Consider the following 24607-nt stretch of genomic DNA (forward strand, 5'->3'; position numbering starts at 1 on the left):
GGACCTTGTTCAGTTTTCCACCCTTGGGCTAGGGTCAGTCTTGCCACCGACAGCAAATGTGTAATTAATGTAGCTTTGTGCCCCTTTGCTGCATATCGGTTCGCTGCTGTCGCCCCCAATAAGAGAACTTTCGGATCTTCTGGGAGCTCAATTCCCGTCACCTTTTTAATATGCCCCAGGACCTCCTTCCAAAATATCTGCGCCTTTGGACAGGACCACCACATGTGGAAGAAGTATCCTATTTCCCCACATTTCCTCCAGTAGAGCATTGAGTATCTAGGGTTCATTTTGTTCAATCTGGCAGGGGGTAAATACCAGCGATAGGCGATTTTATATGCCGATTCCTTGATGAGCGTACACCTGGAGCTTTTATGGGCTCTTTCCCATATCCTTACCCAATCTTCCACTGCGATGGTGGCCCCAATGTCTTTTTCCCAACTCGTTTTATATTGCAAGGTGTCTTCTGGGAGGGCCCTATCCAATAATTTATAAAGCCTAGAAGTTCCCTTTTTTGTTACACCCCCTTGTATAAATAATTCAAGGCTTGTTAGGGGTCTATTGGCCGCTAATCTGACAGTTTGGTGAGAGATCAAATGTCTTATTTAGATATATCTGTATCTCTGGCTCTCTCCCACTTGAAATTAGGAGAGTGGTTCTCTGTCTCGAAACATGTCCGACAGAACCAGAGATTCAGGTGCTGGCCAACCCTCCCAAAACTTAGTTTGGAGACTCGGGGTGAACTCTGGATTATAAGATACTGGGGAGTGTGGGCCCAACCCTCGCAGAATGTTCCTCCTTCTTAGCTCATCATCCCAGCTATTGAGCGCTACTTTAGTGGTTTCTAACAATTGACCTCCTGCGCATTTGTGGTGCAGTGGAAGGGTGCGTAAAATTTGTAGTTGCGTCCTAGTAGTCTCCTGTTTTATCTGTGTCCAATCCAGATATGGATTTGGGTCCTCCCAGTGCAGCATGGGTGCTATGTGTGCCGCCCGGACATATCTTTGTATATCCGGCAATCCTAGACCTCCAAGTAGCGGGGGGCGCGTCATGAGCTTACGTTGTAACCTGGCCTTCTTACCTTTCCATACAAAGGCCGAAATAGCTATTTGCAAATCTTTAGAGACCCACGGAGGGATCTTTATTGGAAGGGAACTAACAGTATATAGCATATGGGGTAAGAGGGTCATTTTCACAGCCGTTATTCGGGCAAACCAAGACAATTCCCTTATCGTCCAAACACCGGAGATCCTCCTGCAGTTGCTTCCATAATGGTTTAATATTTACTTCATATAGGTCATTAACCTTTCGGGTTAAACAAACCCCCAAATACTCCAGGGACTCTTTTTCCCGGGATAATGGGAATGATCTCTCTACCTCCACAATATCTCCTGGGCTTTCAGTAATGTTCAGGGCTTTGGATTTCTCATAATTTATGTGGAACCCGGATACCCCCGCAAAATCCTGTAGCTTTGCATTATCTTTGGCAAGGTGTCCCTGGTATTGGAAATGAACAGCATAAGGTCATCTGCGTATAACACAATTTTATTGTGTATGTCGCCACATCTAACCCCCCCAATGCCTAAGTTGTGCTGCAAATGGTTCCATTGCCATGGCAAATATTAGTGGGGAGAGGCGGCAGCCTTGTCGGGTGCCTCTTTCTATCCTAATTTGCTCAGATGTGTGCTCATTAACCAGTAGATTCGTCGAAGGAATCTGAAAATTTGCCATTACCATAGTAATAAACTGGGGCCCACATCCGAACTTCTCCAATACCAGTCTCAAATAGTTCCAGTCTAAGCTGTCAAACGCTCTCCTGGCATCTAAGGCTGCCAATGAGAAGCGTTGGGTTGTTCGGGTACCTAGCTCAATGATGTCTATAGCGCAACGCACGGTATCTTGGGTGCTTCTGCCTATTATAAAACTGGTCTGATCCAAATTTATGATTCGTGGGAGGACCTTCCCCAATCTAGTTGCTACAGTTTTGGCATAAAGCTTAGCATCTGAGTTTAGCAATGCTATGGCACGATAGAGCATTCTAAGGGGTCCTTTCCTGGTTTTGAAATTAGTAAGGTTAAGGATCTACCCATATCCGGGGTTACTGTACCTTTCTCCCTCATTAGATTAAAATGTTTTACCAGTGGGGCCAGCAATTGTGCACGGAACATCTTATAGAATCCTCCTCCAAGACTATTTGGGCCTGGGGTTATATTCGAAGGTAGAGTCGAGATCGCATCACTAATCTCCTGTGCCGTTATCTCCGACTCCAATATCTGTTTTTCTTCTGCTGTGATTTGGGGGAGGACCATCCCGCCAGATACCGTTCCTGGGCTTGGGGAATAAGTTCCTCTTGTTTTAATAGCTTTGTATGGTAATTTGTCATTATCTGCATTTTTCCCTTTTCCCTCAAACACAGTTCTCCCCGTTCTCCCCTTAACTTTGCTATATAATTGCGGGACTTTTGTTTTTGGAACTTGGCGACTAAGAATTTATTTGCTTTTCCCTCGTGGACATAATAGGACTGTCTGGTACGTAGGAGGGATTGTGCCACCCTATCTGCTGTATGGGCCTCCAGTTGTGCTCTAATTTTTTTTAAGCGGTCTCCGATTTTTGTGACTGTTTATTTTTGTGTTGGGCTTCCGACTCTCACAGGTCGTTTTCTAATCTTTGTGTTATTAGTGCCTGTTCCCTCTTGTATAGTGCTGCCTGTGAGATGAATTCCCCCCTTATGACCGCCTTTCCGGCATCCCATACCGTTCCAAAGTCTGTCTCCTCCCTGTCATTTTCCCGGAAATAATTGAGGATCGACTCCTCTATATGGGCTCTAAGGGCAATGTCTTTCAAAATGAGTTCAGTTAGGGTCCAGCGCTTTACCTTCTGCGTTTTATTTTCCCCCATGTCCATGCAAATTATTACTGGTGCGTGATCTGTCAGATACTGTACTCCTATATCGACTTTCATTATCTGCTGGATCAAAGTGGAAGATACTAAGATCATATCAATTCTAGAATATCCCCGATGTACTGCTGAGAAGTGGGTGTATTCCCTGTCGGTTTCGTGGAAGAATCTCCAGGTCTCAATCACATCTAGATCTCGGAAAAGTTTGCCTAATGCCTGCCTATTCTTCCCATCTGCCAATGTTGATGGTAGAGTTTTATCTAGCAAGGGGTCAATCACACAGTTGAAATCCCCTCCAATTATCGTTTGCCCTTCACACCAGCCATCACATTTTTCCAGTACCCCCTAGATGTATTTATCTTGATTGTCATTAGGCAGATATAATGCTATTATTGTATACCTCCGTTCCTTGATCCGCCCCTTAACCACAATAAACCTGCCTTCTGGATCTGCAAGCGCGCGATCCTTTCCGGAACCCCAGTTCCCTGCTCAACAGAATTGCCATTCCCTTTGATTTCTTTCCCGTTGAAGCAAAACATTGTTGTCGGAACAACCTTGTGGGACATCCTCTTTTGGTCTACCGGGAGGAGATGTGTCTTCTGTAGGATCGCCACCGATACCCTCAACTGTTCCAACCTCCCCAGGAGAGCAGAACGCTTTGCTGGAGAAGTTAATCCCTGCACATTGAGAGATAGTATTACCATTTCATTTATTGATCATGCCCTGAAAATTGTGCCGCTCAGGTATATTTTTCGTATCCCCTGGATTCTCGTTTTTCCTTATAAGATCACCAGTCTCCATAGTCCAGAATTGCAATCGGGGCCAGAATGAGTTTTTATCCCCTCTAACATTTCCAGTTTTCCACAGTCCCACCCTTATCCCCTCTCCCCCCTCCCCTACCTCTTCTCCGTCCCTCCCCTCCCCCCTGTTTGGTTAGAATCCCACCGCCCTGTGCTTGATTCTAGATCAGGTTTGTGGGCCTTCCTCCCTCCAAACATTCTTTTTCGCCTGGACTCAAACTCGTCCAGCATAGAGATCCAAAACTGCCTCTCCGTCGCATTTCCTCCTCGCTTGTAGGTATATTTTATGCAGCCTTACTCTTGCTCATCCTCTCACAGTTCCAAGAGATATGAATTTGCCCGCTGTCAGATCTATCAGTTCCTGTAGTTCAGATTGTGCTTGGGCGAGAAGCCACCGGGGAGCCACTCCCTCTGGCCTTTCTCATCGACTTCTCCATCAACCATTCCCATTAATTGTTTCCGTGTTTCCGGGGGGAATGTCGTGAGGCCATTGCTGGCTGCTCCGTATTCTCTTCCAAATGTAATCCCTCGGCATGTGTCCCGGTTCATTTCATCGCGGGCCAATGCGATGTATTCTGTCGAAGCAAATCTCTCACGGGGGGGTATCCTTCATGAGACTGCTGAAGCATTGTTGTAGCGTGGTGGGAAGACCAACATCAAGAACTGCCTCGGTCAGGCCTCTGACTCTAATGTTCGATCTGCGGGATCTATTTTCTAAGTCCTCAGCCTGTATTTCCAGATTGGTTATGGCTCTAGCCAATTGTTCCAGCAAAACACTATTCTGTTTAGTATCCTCTGCCACAGAAGAGAGGCTGTTTTTCACTGCATCTACTCTCTCCCCGAGATCATGAATTTCCTTCTTGATGTCTTGTAGTGCCAGCTTCAGCTCATCTTTCAGTTGGCCAATCTGATTCTGGAATGTGCTCATCATTCTTGATTCCATTCCCTTCAGGGATGCTAATAGTTCCTCCTTATCCAAGGCCATGTCTACTGGCGCTCCTACGTTTTCGGTATCTGTTTTCTTCTGATGTTTCGTTGGTGCTAGGACCGTCTCCACTTGCTTATTTCTCCAGCACCTCTCAATCTGGAATCCCACTTGGGCTTGTACCCCTTTAGACTTGCTTGGGGCCCTTCTGGATTTTGTACCTGGCATCAGCCTCTTCCAGATTGCACAGGTCTAACACTCGAGTGAGGCACCAGCTGTGCGGCTTGGTTTAGCTTTGACTGCTTCAGGGAAGCAGATACCCCCTTTCGTTTCCTTTGCAATTTTATGATTAGGGATATCTGGCGAAAATCCCTTGCTTAGTGTGCCCAATATGCCCTCTGTTTCCGTGTTCTAATTACCAAATGTCACTCGCACTCAACCCCCAGTTCACTTGGCTGACTTGTAATATCATCAGGGGCAGGCCAATCCAATGCCAGGTGTCTTCCAAATGGGGCGATGTGTCCGAGGCTCAGTTGTAATCTTTGTGACGTACTATTTAATGTAGTACACTTATATGTTCAGGGGACTACAATCTTCACTCCCTGGCCTGTGGTATATCACGTGTGCTGCCTCCGCTTGTGCGCCTTGGCTGATTCGCTAGGATGGGGAGGGGAGTGGGAGGGAACTCCCGAGGGCCACAGGGCTCCGCACCCCACCTCGTGCCCCCAACAATTTGGGTCTTGTACCACGGATGTGCTCCCTATTGGGTTGATGACAGTGTCTCTAGCTTTGGAGGCGAAGGCCCCCAGGTTTCACAGCCCCCACTTTGATAATGCTGGCGAGCCGACTTTGCGCCCCTCCAAGGATCGCCCCCTCCCCGGGAGGCTCCGTACCTTCAGCACAGCACCCCTCCGGGTCCGTAGGCAAGCAGGCGCAGGAGGAGGCGTCCGTGCGCACTCTCCAGAGCCTCCCAGCGCCGCGGCCGCTCGCCCCTCAGCTTCCGGACGGTGGGCCGCTCTCCGCACGGCTGCACCTGCAATTGCCGTTCCTATGGTTGGGGGGGCAAGAGGGGCTGCCGCCAGCAGATGGATGCCCGCGCTGTCCCAGCCAAACCACCGCAGTGTTCGTAATGAACGTGACCAGCCGGATCAGCGCACGGGACAGGCTGCGGGCGTCAAGTTTGAGCAAACTTCACTACATGGCCCCTCGCAGCTCCGCAGGTGTAAGGTGATTATATTATGTGCTCCGGGCTCCTTTTGAAGGGGACGAGAACCTCCGCAGATACTTTTCTACCTTTCAAAGCATTTTTCTCGGACGGAGCGACAGAGTGTACGTCTCTCCTACACGGCGGCCATCTTGGATACCCCAATTGTTCCTTTTTTAATGTATATTTGGGATTTTGTAGGACACATGCCAAATGCTTCAAAAGTCATTTGCAAAAAAAACATTTTTTTTTACACACAACAAAATATTGGTACAAATAGCATTTTCACTAGTATCATACTTACTAGAAAAGCATCCCGAATAAAGAAGATAGGTGTGTTGTTTCCAGTCAAATCCCAGTTCCCATCGTCTGTGTAGAATTTCACAGCAAACCCTCTGGGGTCACGGACAGTATCAGCTGAGCCAGATTCACCAGCTACAAAAATAAAAATAAAAACACTTGAACACAAAGACAGAAACAGATTAATGCTCCATTACACCAGGCTATGTATACTTCCCGTTAACGCAAGTAACCTTTCAAACTGCATGAATACTGGATGAGTAAACAATGTTGGCCAAGAACATTTTACCTGTAATTCTCCAATCTGACTGTCCCCCAAATGGAACAAGACCCACTCAAACGCTGGCGTATGTGTACCGAATGTGAGATCCAGCAATGTAAGTAGAACCAATGTACGCTGAAGTCCTATACAATTTACTCTTTGCAAGAAATGTCTGCAAGTGAAACAAACAATGAAGTAGTTTGGCCTTACCTACGGTGGAGAAGCGGACAGCTATTGGCGTTTTCTTGCCGATGTGTTCAAATACCTTGGCTTTTGAGTACTTTGTTATGTCATGTGTCACTTCAAAATAACCAAATGCTCCTGAAAAAAAGAAAAACATTACTGAAACTGGATAGTTGACAGGTTTGTAACAGTGTCACACCATTTTGCTTTTTCAAATCAGTGTTCCGAGATTGGCCCCATAGGGCATGGTTAAAATCTAGTGTAATCTGAGGAATTCTGGGGGACCATAATTATTGATTCTGTGGGGTCAGTCCACTTCACTGCTAGGTACTCATGATCACCACACTAAAAAAACAAAAAACAACACAACTTCATTTTAATTGCCCGAGTCGTCTGAAAGACCAATGTCCTAGAGTATTATCTGAATGTTCTGATCTCTACACACCTGCTTACTGATTAGCAACTAAAGTTCACTGGCATAAAAGTGCAGTGTACCTTGAATTACTACAACCTAGGTGGCTTGTGGATTTGCATATGATCTGCCAGTAACGATAAGGCAGCGCATTTCTCAGTTCTTGAGGACCCTGCTCCTAATTTTATATGAACCATACCCATATCAGGGGAAACATAAGCTGCCTGGTCTTCTTTGGGTCTCCCCTGGTAAAATGCCTTAATCTGATCCCACTTTACTGGACAGACTATTCATACATCCCTAGTCTCCTTATACATAACTTCCCAAATGATATAGAATAAGGGAAGACCACTATGTCTGACTATAAACTATCCGAAAACATGAACATTTGTGGTGCAAAACATAGAAACATGAGGACCTCCTTACCTTAAAGGCCTTAGGCAGTACTTGCTGGGGCACTCATCACTGAAGCCAAAGCAGAGTAATATTCTATGACTATCACCACAGTAATTACTGAGTCCACAGAAAGATGTAAAGCAATTAGCAACTTAATCCCCAAGATAGATACAAATTAGACAACATATTGATGTTTCAAAATCCGTGGCCGCCCATTCATGATTCCACCATGTGAGACAACACTGGACAACCTTTGATTGATTGATATTTTATTTCTATCGCGCTCGTACACAAGTGTTTCAGAGAGCGACAAGGCAAGGAAGGGGAACAGGGGAGAACAAAACAGCGATCTTACTAGGCCCAGTGACATTGAGAACGCGCAAGTGCATGGGAGAGGGGGAGGGGAAAAGTGCATGGAAGGGGGGAGAGGTGGAAAGTGCGAAGCAGAGGAGAAACAGATAAATAACAATAAATGAATTATAAAGGCAACAAACAGTGGTAATGCAGCCAGCAATTTGCAAGTGACCCCCCCGCACAACCTTGACCCCCCGCACATCTAAGAACTCTGATACTCTTGTGTCATTAAAACTTACAAGGGCAAGGACTGCATCCTTCCCTACCTTAGTCACAAAACAGTTTGCAGGATCTGCCGTAACCTCCTTTGACATAATCAATGGCTCTCTGGATCAGGGCACCTTTCCAATCACTTTAAACAAGATTAATCCAACCATTCCTCAAAAATCCCACTCTAGACCGAGACAACATTGATAACTACTAGGACGAAAAAAGAGCCTTCCATTAATTGGTAAAGTCATTCAGAAGGCAGTTGCCAATGAACTCAATGATGGTATTAACCAACATGCCATGCACCACAGCCAGCAATCTAAATTTAGACACAAATGCAGTACGGAAATTACCACCATACAGGTCATAAAAGATGCTCTCCAAACCAGGGATAATGGCGATTCCTGCCCGTTTTTGCTTTGACCTGTCTGGCATGTTTGACATGGATGACTAGTTCCCATTTACAAGTCTACTTGCAGATAGAATAGGGTTCATAGGCACAGCTCTCAGCTGGTTCACTGCATACCTAGGAGAGATACAAAGCAGGCCAGATGGATAACTTCCGATCCAAGCGCCACCCATTCACTTGTTGAGTCCTGCAGTGATCTATTTTCTCCCCAGTGATCTTAAATCTCTGCATGGAACCACTTGGGATGCTTCAACAACCCTAATATCTCACTTCATTAATACACCTATGATGCTCATTTATTCGTAACATTGAACTGTACTTGACATTTTATGCCTCACCTCCATCCAGGCTTGGAGGACAAGCACCTACCTGACACTCAGTCACACAATAGGGAATCCGTCCTACTAGGCCACGCATCTAAACTGGAGGCCATCCACGGGTGGCTCAATGATATGCACCTTGATGGATTCACACCACAGATGGCCCCATGTGACACTACTCTGGTACACATTGACAACAATATCTCCTTCTGGCAACATGTCAACATAAAAGCCCAAACTTCCTGGCATCAACTAGCTCTAATTCGGAAGATAAGTCTTCTTCCCACCTGAGGACATGGTCCAGGCTGTGGTAACCTCACACCCCGATTGAGGAAACATACTCCTCACTGGTGTACCGGCCCAGTTTAGGGCCGTTCAACGCACTGCTGACATCCTCCTACAAGGAACTAGAACATTTGACCAAATTTCCCGTCAGTCTACAAGAAACTATCCCAGTCAGGATACTCTTCAAAACTACCTGTATAACACAGAAGACAACTACCGCTCAATCATCAGCCTACATAGTCACGAAACTCACAGGCTCCAGTGGGATGGCTTCTCTAGGAACCAGACCATTTCGAGGCTGGAATCTAAACTGGCTGATTAAAAGAAAATTAGGAAACATGCCATCTCTTGCTACGCCCCAGCCCACTGGAACACCATAACATCCCAGTGGCAATCAGGACTGTGCCAACACTCTGGATGTTCATGAAGGAAATCATGACCCTGCTCTTCAGGGAACACCTAGCAGGGGATGGGTGGGGAGGGGAGTTCAATGAGGACCTACAGCTCGATAAGGCACCACTGTTTCGATCCTCCTCAATCGAACTCTACAAGCCTTCTCGTAATCTCTGCTCTGCCTCATCGACTATCCTTGTGGCTCCTTGCCCTCCCTGTGCTTCCTCTCACTTCCGCTCTTTCTCTCCTCTTGCTCCACTTTCATGGAATTCTCTTCCCCCAGACATCCGAGAAACAGTCCACATGGATTTGTTCAAAACCAAACAAAAAGCCTATGCCTCGCCTCCGAGTTACCCTCTTAACCTACCTCTCATCTGCCTGCTAGCTAACATGTTTCCCCTCGCCTCTAACCTGCCTATGTCCGCCATTTCCTCTGCCTCCACTCTAGCACGTTACATATCATGGTCACATCCCGAGCAGAGCTGGCCATACCAGCCTACCTGCACTAAACTTTCAGTGTTCGTTGTCCTCAATCTATGTATGGCCACTTATGTATTGTCCCTGGTGACTGTTCCATTTACTCCCACCCCACAATCTGGTCGGAATGCCGGTGTATACAGATGCACTTTCTTTTAACACAAACAAGTAAGTGGTTTGTGAGCTGCACAGTCATGGCAGAATTGTTGAAATCCTTTGAGTGGAACTGCAGTTCACAAGCAAATTAGATATCTGTGCCAATTTTAATCATTCTTACATCTATAAACTTAAAATATTCATTCTCACTGTCTGAAGAACCAGCCACTTGAATGAAGTCCCAAGTTGTGGACAGCTTGAATGCCTGTCATAGAATTCTTATGTATTTAGAATTCTAAGGTACATAGTGCAGTTCTACAAAGGAAATCGACTTAAGGTCATTTGAGTGACTGTACCAAGAATTCACAAAAGGTTATAACATTGGTTCCCCCTTCTATTTTGAATGCTTAGCTAGATGGATTGGCAAAATATAGCCAGGATGCTGCACTATGTACTGGCAATTTCTCTGTTCACTGAGACACGTGCCAGCATTCAAAATTGAGACTCAGGATCATTAAGTTCACTTTTCATACTATGTTATTCAGGGTTTAGTAATAATCTACAAAACCCACTTCCTATTTCCTTTTTGTATGTCACCAGTTCTCAGATACAGGTCGGAAGACCTAAATCATAAAAAGCCACTAACCCTGCCAATCTTAATTCCATGCTTTGAAGCCGCAAGCATCTTGTAGTGCATTAGAAGAATATTCCCGACATTTTATGAAATAAACAGCAATACAATCCCCCAGCAACATGTTTTTTCAACAAGGCACTCCAACCTATTTTAACATAACAAGGGACAACTATTCCAGTTCAACCAAGTTCACAATTAAAAAGCTAACCCTATAAAAGACAATTTAGGAATTTAAATATTACAGAATGAAACCACAATGAATTGTCTCTATGATGATTTCCCGTAGGCCGTTTTCACCGAAGCCCAGTTCCCCTGACCCATTTTTGGTGCTGCAGAGAATCATTCCGCTTGTGTACTTCATTCATTATCAAACTAACATGCTTTACTTCAACAATACAACTAAAACCTTTAATACTAATACTAATAGTATTATGTGCTAATATTAACACAGACCTCAGGAATGGTCATTATTGCTTGGGATGATAACCCTTTCTGAACTTATATCCGTCTGCGATATCTTTTGAGCGGGTCATTATCCCACGATAATGAGCCCTGCTCGTTCTATAAGGCTTTACTTAAGCTTTACTACCTGACCCGGCAGGCCGGATCGGGTGGTATAGGCCCGCGGCCCAAGTTAAAGGCATTCTTCTAAGTATTTATCCCACACACTTAATAATGTGCCCTTTGCTTGTCTCGTTTGAAATATGTACGCAGAATCCCAAACTTTAAAATGGTTAAAGGCAAACAATAAACATTATGAAAAATGTAAATGTTGAAGAACATGAATCTAAACCTTGAAGATGTAACAGAAAAACAGCAACAGCTTGAAAAGGTTGAACTACAAAATACAGAAAACCTATATTAAGGATACACTATCCACTCTCTACAGTCAAAAGAAGTTATAAGCGATTCAATAGAAATATTTAAACACTTGTGTATTTAAATACACTTAGCTCCCGCCTAGGAACTATATGGGTGCCAAGAGATGGGGGGACTGGAGAGGTGAAGAATGAGCTGGGAAGGTGCGCTGACCAACAGTACTCAGGCTGCTTGTAGTGCAGGCATATACCAGAGAACACAGCCTGCGTTCTGAGCATCCTGATTGGCTAGCGCCCCCTTCCAGGGAGCTAATGGAAAAGAAAAGTATAGATTGAGCTTATGTTGCACCACTGCCCAATCCTCCTGAACTCTTTTTCATATAAATATAAATATTACAAAGTTAATACAACACTATCAACTTCTAATATACAAATATACAATCTAAATCGAGAATCACATTTCTCGAACATATACTCATAAATTGTTTATTTTCGGAAAAGAAACTTTTATAAGGCAGATCTCAATCCATTTTTTACATTTGATAATTCACCTTTTTTACAATGCATACTGTTCGTTAGTCACATCTTATGAATTGAGAAATCACGAATAATAGTGCAGATTCATCTCGCTGCCCACTGCCTCTTTTCCAAAATTGGCAAATCTACCTCCTTTATACCCTTCACATCCTCCCTTCAAACAATTCAAACATTAAAACATTCTAAAATCATACAATTAAAACAACCGATAATGTAACCATGGCTCAGCCATGAACACGTCTCAGTGACACACTTTATATTCACAAAACAAAGTTAAATAAAACAGTTCTCGATCTCAATACACAAACGCAGAATGTTAAATCACCTTAGTACAACCCCCTACAGATTTTAAGTGAATTTACAAAGCATTTTTTTAATATATATTTTTGTCACAAAAAATGGTTCCTAAACTAACTTGAAATACTCATCTTCCCCTAACTAGCACAGTATTTGGCACATCTCACTGTATCACAGTTTGAGTATTCACTCTATTTTAATTGCCATTTGCGCTGGTTCTCGATCTCGGCAAAACACTAAAAATAAAATTGAAAAAAATAACAACGCTATCCCCTAGCCCCAAACCTTCACCAATCATCCTTTCTTAACCATTACCACATGCTCCCGGCAGATACAAGAATCAGAAATATGATTATGGTAAGTAATGTATCCCTTCTGAGGCTTGTGGATCTGCTTAGATCACATGCTATGCATAGATTAGCGAGCATTGTCTGGAGACGATGGTGGGTTGTGAGAAGGTACAGTGCCAAATAGATGTTTTAGCACCGCTTGTCCCACCTGTGAATCTGCTTTAGAATGTGTGTCAATGCAGTAGGGCTGAGTAAAAGTATGTATGGACCTCCATGTTGCTGCTTTGCAAATGGCATCCAGCGGGATGTTTGCAATAAATGCCAGAGTAGCCCCTGTACCCCTGCTAGAGTGAGATCTTGGTATGAAAGACAGAGTCTTGTTTGATAGAGAGTAGCAGAATTGTATGCATTTCACTATCCATCTGGAGATGGTGTTTTTTGAAACGTGATCACCTTCCCTGCCTGGGTCCATGGAGACAAACCGTTGGTCTGTTTTTTTGCAGCGGTTGTGTTTTGTTTACATAGTAAAGAACCACCCTCCTTACATCTAGTGTATGGAGTTGTTTCTCAGCTGATCTTGAAGGGTTTTGAAAGAAAGCTGGTAGTTCAATGGACTGGGTGACATGGAACTTAGATATGAACCTAGGTGAAAACCTAGGGTTTGTTCTTAGTACCAACTTGTCTTTGTGGATAACAAAGAAAGCGTTTTGCACTCTGACAAAGCTTGTAGTTCGCTGACTCTTCTTATGGAGGTGATAGCCACCAGAAAAGCTGTTTTATATGTAAGGTGTTTAAGGCTGGATTTGTGCATAGGCTCAAAGGGGGGTCCTGTGAGCTTTGCAAGTACCACATTTAGGTCCCAACCTGGAGGCAGGTTTGAAATGGGAGGGTAAAGTCTTTTTACTCCTTCCATGAATGCCTTAATGACAGGGACTTTCCACCAGGGCACCTTGCTTTGAGTAGTGGTGTACACGGATAGAGCCGCTGGGTGAACCTTGATGGAGTTAAATACTATCCCTGAGTCTAGTAAGTGGAGCATGTAATGAAGAATGTGTGATGGAGTACATTCGATTGGGTTTACATTTTATGACTGGTACCATATTACACATTTTTTCCATTTGTTAAAATAACAGTGTATGGTGTTTGGTTTGCATTCCTCTTTGAGGATTTCCATACAAGTTTGAAGTAGTTTTAAATAGCCAAATTCTATGACTTCAGGAGCCAAGCTGCCAAGTTCATAGACTGAGGGTGTGGGTGGAACGTTGTCCCCCGTGCTGTGTGAGCATGTTGTAAGGGCACGCGAGTTTTATTGGATCGCACATCGCCAGTTTGCGCAGATGCAGAAACCAAGGTTGTCTCGCCCACATAGGAGCAACTAGGAATAGTGTCACTTGTTCCTGGTGCATTTTGTTCACCAACTTGCTCACTAGCGGTGTTGGGGGAAAAGCGTAGGCAAATTTCCCTGACCAGTTCATCCACAGGGCGTTGCCCTTGGATCTGTGTTGGGGAAATCTGGATGCGAAGTCTGGGCATTGTGTGTTTTGGCTTGTGGCAAACAAGTCTAAAGGGGGGGTAACCCCATAGGGAGAAGATATCGTTTAAGATATTTTTGTTGAGCTGCCACTCGTGCTCTTCGGGTAGAGGATCTCTGCTTAATGAGTCTGCCAGAAAATTAGTTCCCTTGGAACATGTTGCAACGTTAGGAACATGCCCCGCTTGAGTGCCCACTTCCACATATTTTGTGCTAGCCTGGACAGACTTGGAGAGTGTGTGCCCCCCTGCTTGTTTATGTAAAACATGGCAGTGGTGCTGTACATGACGACTTGTACTGTCTGACCTGACATGTGCACTCCGAAAACTTGCAGGGCTTTGAGCAGTGCTAGCAGCTCCAACAGGTTTATGTGATTTTGGGCTGTGATCTGAGTCCACGGGCCATGCGCTGTGTGGTGAAGGTAATGGGCTCCCCACCTGGTGAGTGATGTGTCTGTTATGACACTTGCTTGCACTGCAGGGTTGTGAAAAGGTTTTCCCTTTAACAGGTTTTCCTTTGTCCACCAGCGTAGCGCTTGAACTAGGGTTAGCGAAACAACCACTAGATCGTGCCAATGATCACTTGCCTGAGAGCACTGTTTCGCTAAGCACTCTTGAATTGGGCGCATGCGCAGCCGAGCCAGCGGAAACAGGTAAATGCATTAAGCCATCATCCCGAGCAAGCACATTGCTTTGCGTACGGTTATTTGGACACCTAGCTAGATACTGGGGTATTTGCACTCTTTCGTTTGATGGAAAGACTAGACCCTCTTCTGTCTTTACGACACCTCCTAAAAATTGTTTTGTCTTGCTTGGAACGAGACTTGATTTTTTTCTCGTTGATTGAGAATCCCAATTGTAACAGGACATTGAATGTTCTCTGGGTACTTTGCTTGCAAATTTGGGGGGATTCTCCTGTTATCAGCCAGTCATCCAGATAAGGGTACACTGGGATTGATTCTCTGAGTTGATGTGCTGCCACTACCGATAGTACCTTGGAGCATACTATACCAAAGTGTAGCACCTTGAATTGGTAGTGTTAGTCTGCTATTTTGAAGCGCAAGAATCTTCTGTGCGCTGGGAATATTGAAATATGAAAGTATGCCTCTTTCATATCCAAGATTGCCATGTAGTCCACCTGTTTCAGCAGTGGGATTGCTTCCTGTAACGTTGTCATGTGGAATTTTTGTGGCTTGACGTAGGTGTTTGCAGGGCGCAGGTCTAGACCAGGCGCATAGTTAGGTCTTTTTTCGGCACAAGGCAGTATATTGAATAAATACCCTTGTTTACCTGGTTTGCTGGGATGATTTCTATGGCGCCCTTTATTAGCAGTGCTTTGACCTCTTCCAACAGGATGTGTTGTTCTTCCTGTGAAGTCTATCTTTGTCTTGGCGGGTGGTTGGCTGGTGTTTGAATTAGCTCTATGCAACCCCCCCCCGCCACGGTGGAAAGTAACCACTTGTCATGATGCCCGCTCCCGGGGAGCCGGTTCAAGCCCTGCGTCCCCGAAAGCGGACATCCAGTCCCCAAGGAAGGACCCAGCAACCCCATATAGGGGCCCTTTGGACAGTGTCCTGGCGCCTATGGTTGCCAGGCTCATAAAAGACATCAGTCCTGGCGCCATAGGCGCCAGGCTCATTATGGGAGTGCTTGGGTGCACTTACCTGATGCAGACCATGCTGCAGGATCCCGGCCTCCTTGAGGCCTGAAAGGAACTACTTTACCTCTGGGACTAATTTACCATCCGGGCATGGTCGGGGAAGGATACATACCTGATTGGAGGAAGGATACATACCTGGAACTTCTTCCAAGGCTATTTAAACCCCACCCGAACAGCCACACATGCTTCGCGTTGTTCTGCATCTAGCAGCTGGACACTCACCGTGTCTGCTCCTGCATCCTGACTTCTGCCACGCCTGCCAGCATCCAGGATCAACTGCAAAGGAAGAAAAGAAGAGAACAGAAGAAGGAAAAGTCCTTACCTGCTAAATCCGCATCCCAGAGACATCTCGCCGGCAATCCTGAAAATGAAGACTTTTATTTAAAAGCTCATCGCGTCGATCGCTGCAGCGCCGCATTCCACTCACCTTTACAGGGCGCCTCCATGTTCAGCAGCGATCATCCGGATTCGCAGTCACGCCCCAGCGCCTAGGGAGAAAAAGACCAGAACAAAAGGTGAGAGAGAGAAGGGAATAAGGAAAGCTAAATCTCCATGTTAAGACTTACCTGTTGATTCATTCCCTCTTCATTTCGGGTCCGCGCCGCATCCTGGCATTTCCGGCCCCCGGCCCCTATGGGGAAAAAGAGACATCAGCGTTAATGAGCGAATGAAAAGAAATTACCAAAAAACGCGCATTAAAGACTTACCTGATTTCTACAAGGATTTCACCTCTCATCTCGGGTCGGTGCCTGTTCCCCGGCATTCCGTACCCCGGCCCCTATGGGGAAAAAGACACTAGCATTAGTACATTAATGCATGGACACAAGGGGAACCTCTTATCAAAAAACTTACCTGGAAGCCAAGCAAGTTTGGTTCTCACCAATCCGAAAATCCAGTGAAGTAACTGGTTACCAACGTGCCCCTGCATCAGAAGCAGGATGGAGAGCTCGTCCTTCCAGACCCTAAGGTGAGACGCTACGAGAAATCACAGAAGGGTTTTGAGGAGGGTGAGAGGGGAAAGTGGGAGGCCGATTGCATTACCCAGCAGACAGTTAATCCCCTATTTTCGCCTACAGAAGGATACTTCTGCGAGCCAGACAAGCCAGATTTTGGGGCCTGGTCCAGTCCGTCTTCCGAACCCTGCGCATCACCTTAGAAGAGGTCACAGCAGCGCGAACCAGGCCAGTGCCTCCGTGGGAGTCAGGTGAGCTTAACACCACTTGTCCGACATGATCCCCTCCCATGTGTGGGTAAAGTGTGAAATATGACCTCCTACTGGAGTGGCATGGGAGGGAACGTGTAGCAGGTGGTCACTGTTTAAGAGGGGTTGAGCCCCCTCTTGAGGAGGAGGATCTGCCCCTACTTCTAGACCTTCTTTGACCTCTTTGAAAACCCTGTTGGGAGGACTGCCCTTGTGAAGAACCCCAGGACAAAGGGTTTGTTAGTGAGCAGTCCCAGGGATTTGAGGGTATCATATTCCTCATTTGCACTTTTAAGTGCATCCTCAACTGCTTTGCCAAATAAAGCATTGGGCTCAATGTGCATGTTTGATAGGGAAGCCTGGGTTTCCAATTTGAAACCCGATTGACGGAGCCATGCATGGCATTTGATTAGTGTGCCTTCTGCCACGATTCTCCCCGCGTTGTCTGCTGCGTCTAGGTTATTTTTAAGGATGCAGCTTGCTACCTGTCTCCCCTCAGCGATGGTGTGTGAGAGCTGTGTTTTTAGGGGCTCTGGGATTGAGTCTATATGTTGTGCGATCTCGTCCCACCTGTGGCAATTCTAGCTGGCTAATAGCGTAGTATATTAGCTATTCTTGTTTGATATGATATGATATATGATATGATATGATGCTATGATATGATAGCTTATTTATAACGTGCTTATTACCCAGAGGTTCTAAGCGCGGACCCGGGGATCGAACCTGTGGTGCTCCATGTAGGCTTGCTTCCAAGGCGAGCATGTTGCCCCTGAGCTATCCTCCCGAGACAAGGCAGCCGAGGAAGCTACTTTCCTGCCCAGGGTGTAGATGTTCTTACTCTCCTTGTCAGGAGGGGCTTCAGCAGAGGCCAGTCGGGCTCCCGCTCTCTTTCTTGTGGTGGTGACTACCTGAGAGTCGGGCTTTAGCTGCTGTCAGATTACTGAAGTAGTGGGATCCTGCAGGAGTGAAGCTGGCCCACCTAGCCCCCAAAGCCTGCCTGCTCAACAATCCTGCTTCTGGCAAACCCAAGGGGAAAGGGGAATGGATAAAACAACAAATGACAAGAACTCCCACTGCAGGTACTTCAGAACGTCTTCCTGGAAGGTTTTCACTCAGATGGGATGTTCCTGTTGCCTAAGCTTGATTTGCCAATAGGCTGCTTCAGAGAGGTATATTCTGTGTGGCTGACTGTAGCTACTCATAGAACTTTCTTCTCTTTTTGTCTGTCTGCACTCTTGTTCTCTTTACTTTCTTGAATTTAATTTCTTTTGTGATTCAGATGACTCTTAGTAAAATGACTGAAATATTTAAAATTCTAACAAAACAATATTGTGCAGCGTACATCTAAAACTGCCTCTTACTGAGAATGTCTCTTTCCATTAAACACTCCGAAAGAATCGCTGCTCGCTCGAACTTCAAAGGCTGTCTATTCTTGCTTTCTTCCGTTAGACTTACAACGACTTACAACGAAGAAAATGAAGAGAAAACAATTGACTTTTAAAATGGCCACGACGCACGCGCGACGTCGCTGGGTCCTTTCTTCTAACCGCGCTTGGAAATCTTCAGGAGTACGCGACGCTCTCTCGCCAACCGAACGAATAATAAAACTAAGGTTAATTCGTTACCCGAACTATGTTAAATGTTAAATACGCTGCGAATACAGTCAGCGCGCCTCATTAGTAATAAAAGTTAATTTACTCTTAAATGAAAAATAATTCTTAATAGAATTTTTTATCAACAATTATATACATTGAAAAAATAAACGAATGTATATTTTTTCCCCAAGTCTTTCTCTACAACTTCAGTTAAAAAAATAATGAGTCTTCAATTAAAATACTGAAATCCACTAAGCTTGTCAGTTTTTCCTAGGGCTTGACTCTTCACAAGTTCAGCAGCTGACTGGAACTGGATTTCTTCAACTGCAGACGACCCATCCGTTATCTAACAACTAATACTAAGATATCTTTGGGATTGGATACTAATATTCTTTAAAAATGGAAACTTTAATAAGAATTACTCAGGAACTAATACATTTATGACCTACTCAGCTACAAACTTTAATGAAAGCCAGTTGAAAATTGCCATGAACATTCTAAATGGCATCACAATACTGTATGTTGTAAGCTAAACCAATCACTACTGCAAAAGTGTTCCATCATCTTGGCTTGGGGGCATTTCATCTTTCTAAATGAAAGTTAGTTAAGGGACAATAGAATAATGTAAAAAAGAAATTTCCTGTTCTCTAAACAGAATTTATTTAGTATTTCAACCACACACTCTCTCTCTAACTTTCCTGGAAAGATATTTGAAAGTCCCTATTCTCTTAGAAATCTTATCAATGTGAGGTACCAAATGTGAAAACCTGACAGCTGCCTCCTCATGTATAAAAGGTATGAGGGGGCTGGTCTAAACATCTTTTTGATGCGTGGGGTGACTGCCTATTTTAGATTGAGGGTAAGCAGAGAGGGCTGAATACGCCTCTGGACAGAATGAATGAATGTCTTTCGATGCCCGGTCGCCGTAACCCGAGGACTTCCCAGATTTAGATGCAGTATCAGAAACAGATTTAGGTGTCTGCTTCGGGGGCCTGTCATGTGGTGATTGCAACCGCGATGGCCCAGAGGACAGGGGATGTTTGCACCTTCCCTTCGACACTGGGTGTGGCATATCGATCGACGCCGTGGTCGACTTTCGGCCATGGGGGATGTGCTTGGTGTGGTGCAAACTGGGGGTGCTTGAGCCACTGGGTGTCATCCCCGTAGCAGAACTGCCGGCCTGCCTGTTGGGGACGGGGACTCGCACGTGGGAATCCGCTCGATCCCGATCGGTCTCGGCATCACTAGGGATGCTGATGCTGCCATTGCTGGAGGCACCATCGACGTCCATGGCGGCCTCAGCCTGCATGGCGTGGTGGGCCCAGCGTTTAGTCTTGCAGTCCTTTAAAGTTTTCAAGACTTGCACTGTTTTTCGCCGTGGTACTTACGAAGAAGAAGGTTACACACCCAGTGTGAATCCTTCCAGGGAAACTTCCTGTTATGGGAAGGGCAGAATATACAAGGAGTGTTTTCCATTGTGTATAAAGATGGCAGCCTGGCGAAATAAATGGGAGTATAGGGGAATATGCATTCTCTTAGTGAGACTGGAATATGAATCTCCCCCCGCTCTCCCTACTGTACAGGGCTGAGGCCCTTTGGGTCTTGAAAGGCAGCAGGCAAACGTTCATCGAGACAGAAGTCGCTGTCGTTGAAGGATGGTCTTGTCCTCAAAGCCGTTGCTGGAGATCTTGCAGTAAACGGTTGTCGAAAGGACAGAAAGAAAAACTAAGTTTAAACTTTTACTAAGTAATGGCGTCAGCCAAGAAGGAACTCAGCGATATGCGTCCGACTACGATAAAGGAAAAAAACAATCTGAGGGACCTCAACGGGTGAATGGCCATGGGTACAGTGGACGTCACACTTGGGAAAGTATTACTGGGACGCCCTGACAACGCCCCTTTTCGAGTTTGGAAAACAAAAAATGTAATACTCTGCGGCTACCACTAGATGTCGGCCTATGCATAGCATGTGATCAAAGCAGATCTGCAAGCCTCAGAAATATGTATACACACAATTATGATTGAATAATTGCAAACAACACGGCCAAACAGTAGTGTTTACAGAAAACCTATGGAGAGGTACACACAGCAGCCTTTGGGATTAAGTCTGCAGGGATGTGGGATTAAGTCTGCAGGGATGTGCTTTTGAAAGGCAACAGATGTCGCCCTGAGCCTCACCAGATGAGCATTCAAGCCTTTAGGTTGAGGCAATTTTTGAAGGCATAGGACTCTAATATAAAAGATACAACTTATTTGGCAATTGTCGCTTTGGATGTTGGAGACCCTTTATTTGCTCCGCCTGAAGATTACAAGTAGCTGTGATGACCTTAAAGTTCTATCCAAGATGAATTGTAATGCGCTCCTGACGTCCAGGTATTGAAGAACCCTTTTTGCCTCAGAAGACAGGCTGGGGAAAAAGACAGGCAGAGAAACATTTGCATACCTGTCTCACTAATTTAATTGCTATGAGAAGAACACATTACTTACCCCTGTTAATGTTCTTTCCGATGGCTGTCCCTCCCAGGAATTACTCATCTTGGATATATTTGCATCCTGCTTTGCAGTCTCCAAAATATTTTCAACAGCAGGGGTGCTGTATGTCATTGGCATCGACGTCCCTCGCGGTTACAATTCCAACGACCGGACATGACTTTGATGATAGTATAAATAGCACGCACCGCGCCCATTGCCTCAGTTACTAGTTTTTCCCTCTTTTGTTAAGCCGCCTTGAGCAAATAACCTGCATGGGTGTTGAAGAAAGAGGATAAAGTAACTGTGGTTTGGGTGGGGAGTATAGCAATTACTGTATTCCAGTAAAACCCTACCACTCTTATTATCCTAAATAACATAGCACATCCTTGTTAGTCAGCTAGTCATTATTTTCCAACACTACCCAGGTATCCCAAATGTAGGTGTTTCACCATGTAATGTGTTGATTGTCAGATTGTGGCGTTTTCTTCCACTTTCCATTTGCTGCTGTATCCCAAATTTAGGTGTTTCTCCATTTACTATTGAGTCTCAGATTTGGATGTTTCTCTGTTTACTACTGTGTCTCAGATCTGGGTGCTTCTCCCACTGCTCGGGTGTCTCAAATTTGGGTGGCTCACCATAAAATGCTATATTTCATGTTTAGGCACTTCCCATATAATACTGTCTCCCAAACGTAGGCGTTTCTCCCACTGCTCAAGTTCTCAAAACTAGGTGGCTCTCAGTTTGTGAGACCAGCCAATAGCCTTGGGAGAACTAGGAAAGCGACATTGAAGATAAACTCAGTCCGAGTTTAAGGTATGTATAAATCTCACCACATCTGTGGACACATGCCGCAGGCAGGGCTCCCCATCCATGCACTCTAAAATGCAGCTATGCCTACGTCAAATCCGATCTAGCGGCTCGCATAGCCGTCCGCACTGAAACCCCCAACGTGCCTCAACACCTCGGCCATTAGTATGCAGCGACAACCTATGACAAATTACGGTCAAGCTGGCCACCCTCTGAGTTTCCTGCACTAGCAATTTACCTCAACTATCGAGAGCACCCGCCCACCTATGTCCTAATCCTGGCAAAATGCAAACAAACATCTTAAATTAAACTTTTAGAACTTTCCCATACCTGGACTTCGGTCCGCGAGAGCATTGCAATTGCAAATCGCATTAAGGCCCTACAAATGGGAAAATAGCGCTATATAAACGGCGACTACAATACAACAATACAAATTCTGCTATTGTCATACTGCTGTAAATAACAAATTTACAAATGGGTGAACACACACACACAGTTCCCTGAATTGCTGTGAAGGGTTCCGCTGCCTCCAAGAGTCAGTGGATGATGGGCCCAAAGGCAGCATGGTGAGGGGTATGCAGTCTTTATAACGAATGAAAAAAGAAAATAACAGTGTTTGAGATATTTTCATTATTTTATTTAAATGCACTATCCAACACTTTCCCCAAATATTCTAGGACCCAACTTAGTAAATAAAAAAGTAAGTCCTAAAATATGTTGGGGAGGGTGTTTGGTGCATTTAAATAAAATAATGAAAATATTGAAAACACTGCCGTTATATTTTCATTCGTTATAAACACATGGAACCACGATGAGGATATTCAAATAGCTATTTACCCTTCTTGCGTCCAGTACACCTTGTTCTGCAGGAAGGAAAATGAGATTGACAATCATTTGCGGCAGGCAAGCCACTGTTCAGAAGTGCAGCATCCACCACCTATCTACAGGGAGTTGCAGAATTAATTCCAAGATGGCAGGCTGATGTTTTATAGGTGTGGTCCTTGTTTTCACCAAATGAAACGGCATACGCCCTTAAATGGGAACAACCTTAAGGGGAAATAAACTCTAGTCGCACAGGGAATGAAAAGAGGAAGAGCAGTTTCCGTGCCTCTGGATGCCCTTAAGCCAAATTGATGGTCGGGGAAGCAACCAATAGATATAGTGTGGAGTATCAGCTGACAGATAGCCAACTTCTCCAGGAAATTGCCCAGGAAAGGAGTGATAGAGATTGGGCGGTAATTTGCCAGAATGGAGCAGTCGGCAGAGGGTTTATTGAGCAGAGAGAGCACAAGGGAGTGCTTAAAAGCAGTTGGGAAAACTCCAGTGACAAAAGAGAGATTGCAGAGATCAGCCAGGGCTGGAGCAAGGGAGTCAATTTTGTCCTTAATGGTTTTAGAGGGGCAGGGGTCCACCTGTTTGGATGAAGCATTCAGAGACCAGACTTGTCTATCGACTTCATCGGGAGTGACGGGTGAGAGAGAAAAAAGGGGAAGAGGAGGCGGGGGCAAGGGAGGCTCAGGTGTTGGTGTATGCTGTGGAGTGGAAGAGAGGGAGGAAAGGAAGTCTTGGCTTTTAGTTATGAAGTGTGCAACCAGGGCCGAGCAAACGTCCTGGGTGGGCGTGACAGAAGAAGAGGCTGCTGCAGGGTTGGCCAGTTCCTTGCAGACTTTGAAGAGTTCAGCCGTGTTGTTTGATGCTGCAGAGATGCAGGCTTGAATAAAGACTCTTTTCTTGGTGCGGATGCAGAGTTCAGATTGCCTTTGAAGGAGGCCAGTTTGTTAGAGGGGCCGCCCGACGCATTCCATTTCAGCTCAGCTGCCCTACACTTGCAGTTAAGGGCAGCCAGATCAGAGTCGTACTAAGAGTTGCACTTTTTGGAAGGCTTTGGTCGGACCCTCATGACAGCGGCAAGAGTGTCGAGTGTGTTGGAGATAGAGAGATTGAAGTTAGAGAGGGCTGTGTCAGGGAGGGAGTCAGCCACAGGAATAGGAGGAGGTGAGTAGGTGGAGGCAAAGGCATCCGCTGTGATTCTTTTCATAGCCCTGGTGACTTTAAAGCCAAGTGGCCATGCGGGTGTGCTGCTGCAAGTGGATAGGGCAGCATCAAGTGTGAAGAGAGAGAGTGGTCAGTCCAATAGAGAGAGGTAGTGAGAGGGATAGAGAGAGGGATGTCAGTGGGGATGGGAGCATCTAAAGTGTGGCCAGCATTGTGCGTGGAGTGTAGGTTAGAGAGGGAGAGAGAGTTGCATAGGTTGCAGAAAGGTCCTGGAAGACAGGAGAGTCCAGATGGATGTTGAGATCACCCATTAGGAGGAGTGAGGAAAGCAGAGACGAGGTCAGGTCAGCCCATTCCGAGAGGAAGAGAGTGGCTTGTTCTGGTGGCCAATAGAAGGTGGCCAGAAGGAGAGAAGATTTAGGAGAGAGTGAGAGCCTGCAGACTAGGCTCCTGAAGGAGGAGTAGGCCTGGTTGAGGATGATGGTCACAGGTATCCATTCTGGGAAGATCAAAGTGCCACTCTCCCACCAATCTTCTTTGACCTGGGTGCAGAGAGGATCTTGTAGCCTTCATGGAGGAGTGTGTCAAAGCTTGTTACAGATCTATCCTTGAATCATGTCTCCGTGATGTCAAGCTCATCAAGGTCCACAAGTTCAATGAGGTTGCATATGCCAGACAAGTGTTTGACAGAGGAGCGGGTGTTGATCGTGGCAATGTGGAGTAGTTTGCCATTTTGGTCCCGCCCCCCCCCCTGAGGGCCAGGCGGATAGTGGAGGATGACGGAGGGGCCAAGGCCGAAATGGGAGCTGGCTCAGTGTGGCAGGGAAAGGTGGTCTGTGCAGGGGAGGGTG

At 45.5% G+C, this 24607-nt stretch overlaps 1 protein-coding gene across 2 annotated transcripts in view; it reads right to left on the reverse strand.

Moving 5' to 3' along the window:
- Nucleotides 1-24607, reverse strand: part of LOC138503557 (catalase-like) — an 833069-nt gene that overhangs the window by 619648 nt on the left and 188814 nt on the right. For both annotated transcript variants that reach the window (XM_069623378.1, XM_069623377.1), the window contains exons 3-4: nucleotides 6597-6707; nucleotides 6129-6259 (exon numbers count right to left, since the gene is read on the reverse strand). In XM_069623378.1, the coding sequence (XP_069479479.1) occupies nucleotides 6129-6259; nucleotides 6597-6707 (242 nt within the window). The remainder of the gene's footprint in view (nucleotides 1-6128; nucleotides 6260-6596; nucleotides 6708-24607) is intronic.

Source organism: Ambystoma mexicanum, chromosome 11, assembly GCF_040938575.1.
Source record: "Ambystoma mexicanum isolate Mex_15411 chromosome 11, UKY_AmexF1_1, whole genome shotgun sequence".
In the NCBI taxonomy this organism is placed as follows: domain Eukaryota; kingdom Metazoa; phylum Chordata; class Amphibia; order Caudata; family Ambystomatidae; genus Ambystoma; species Ambystoma mexicanum.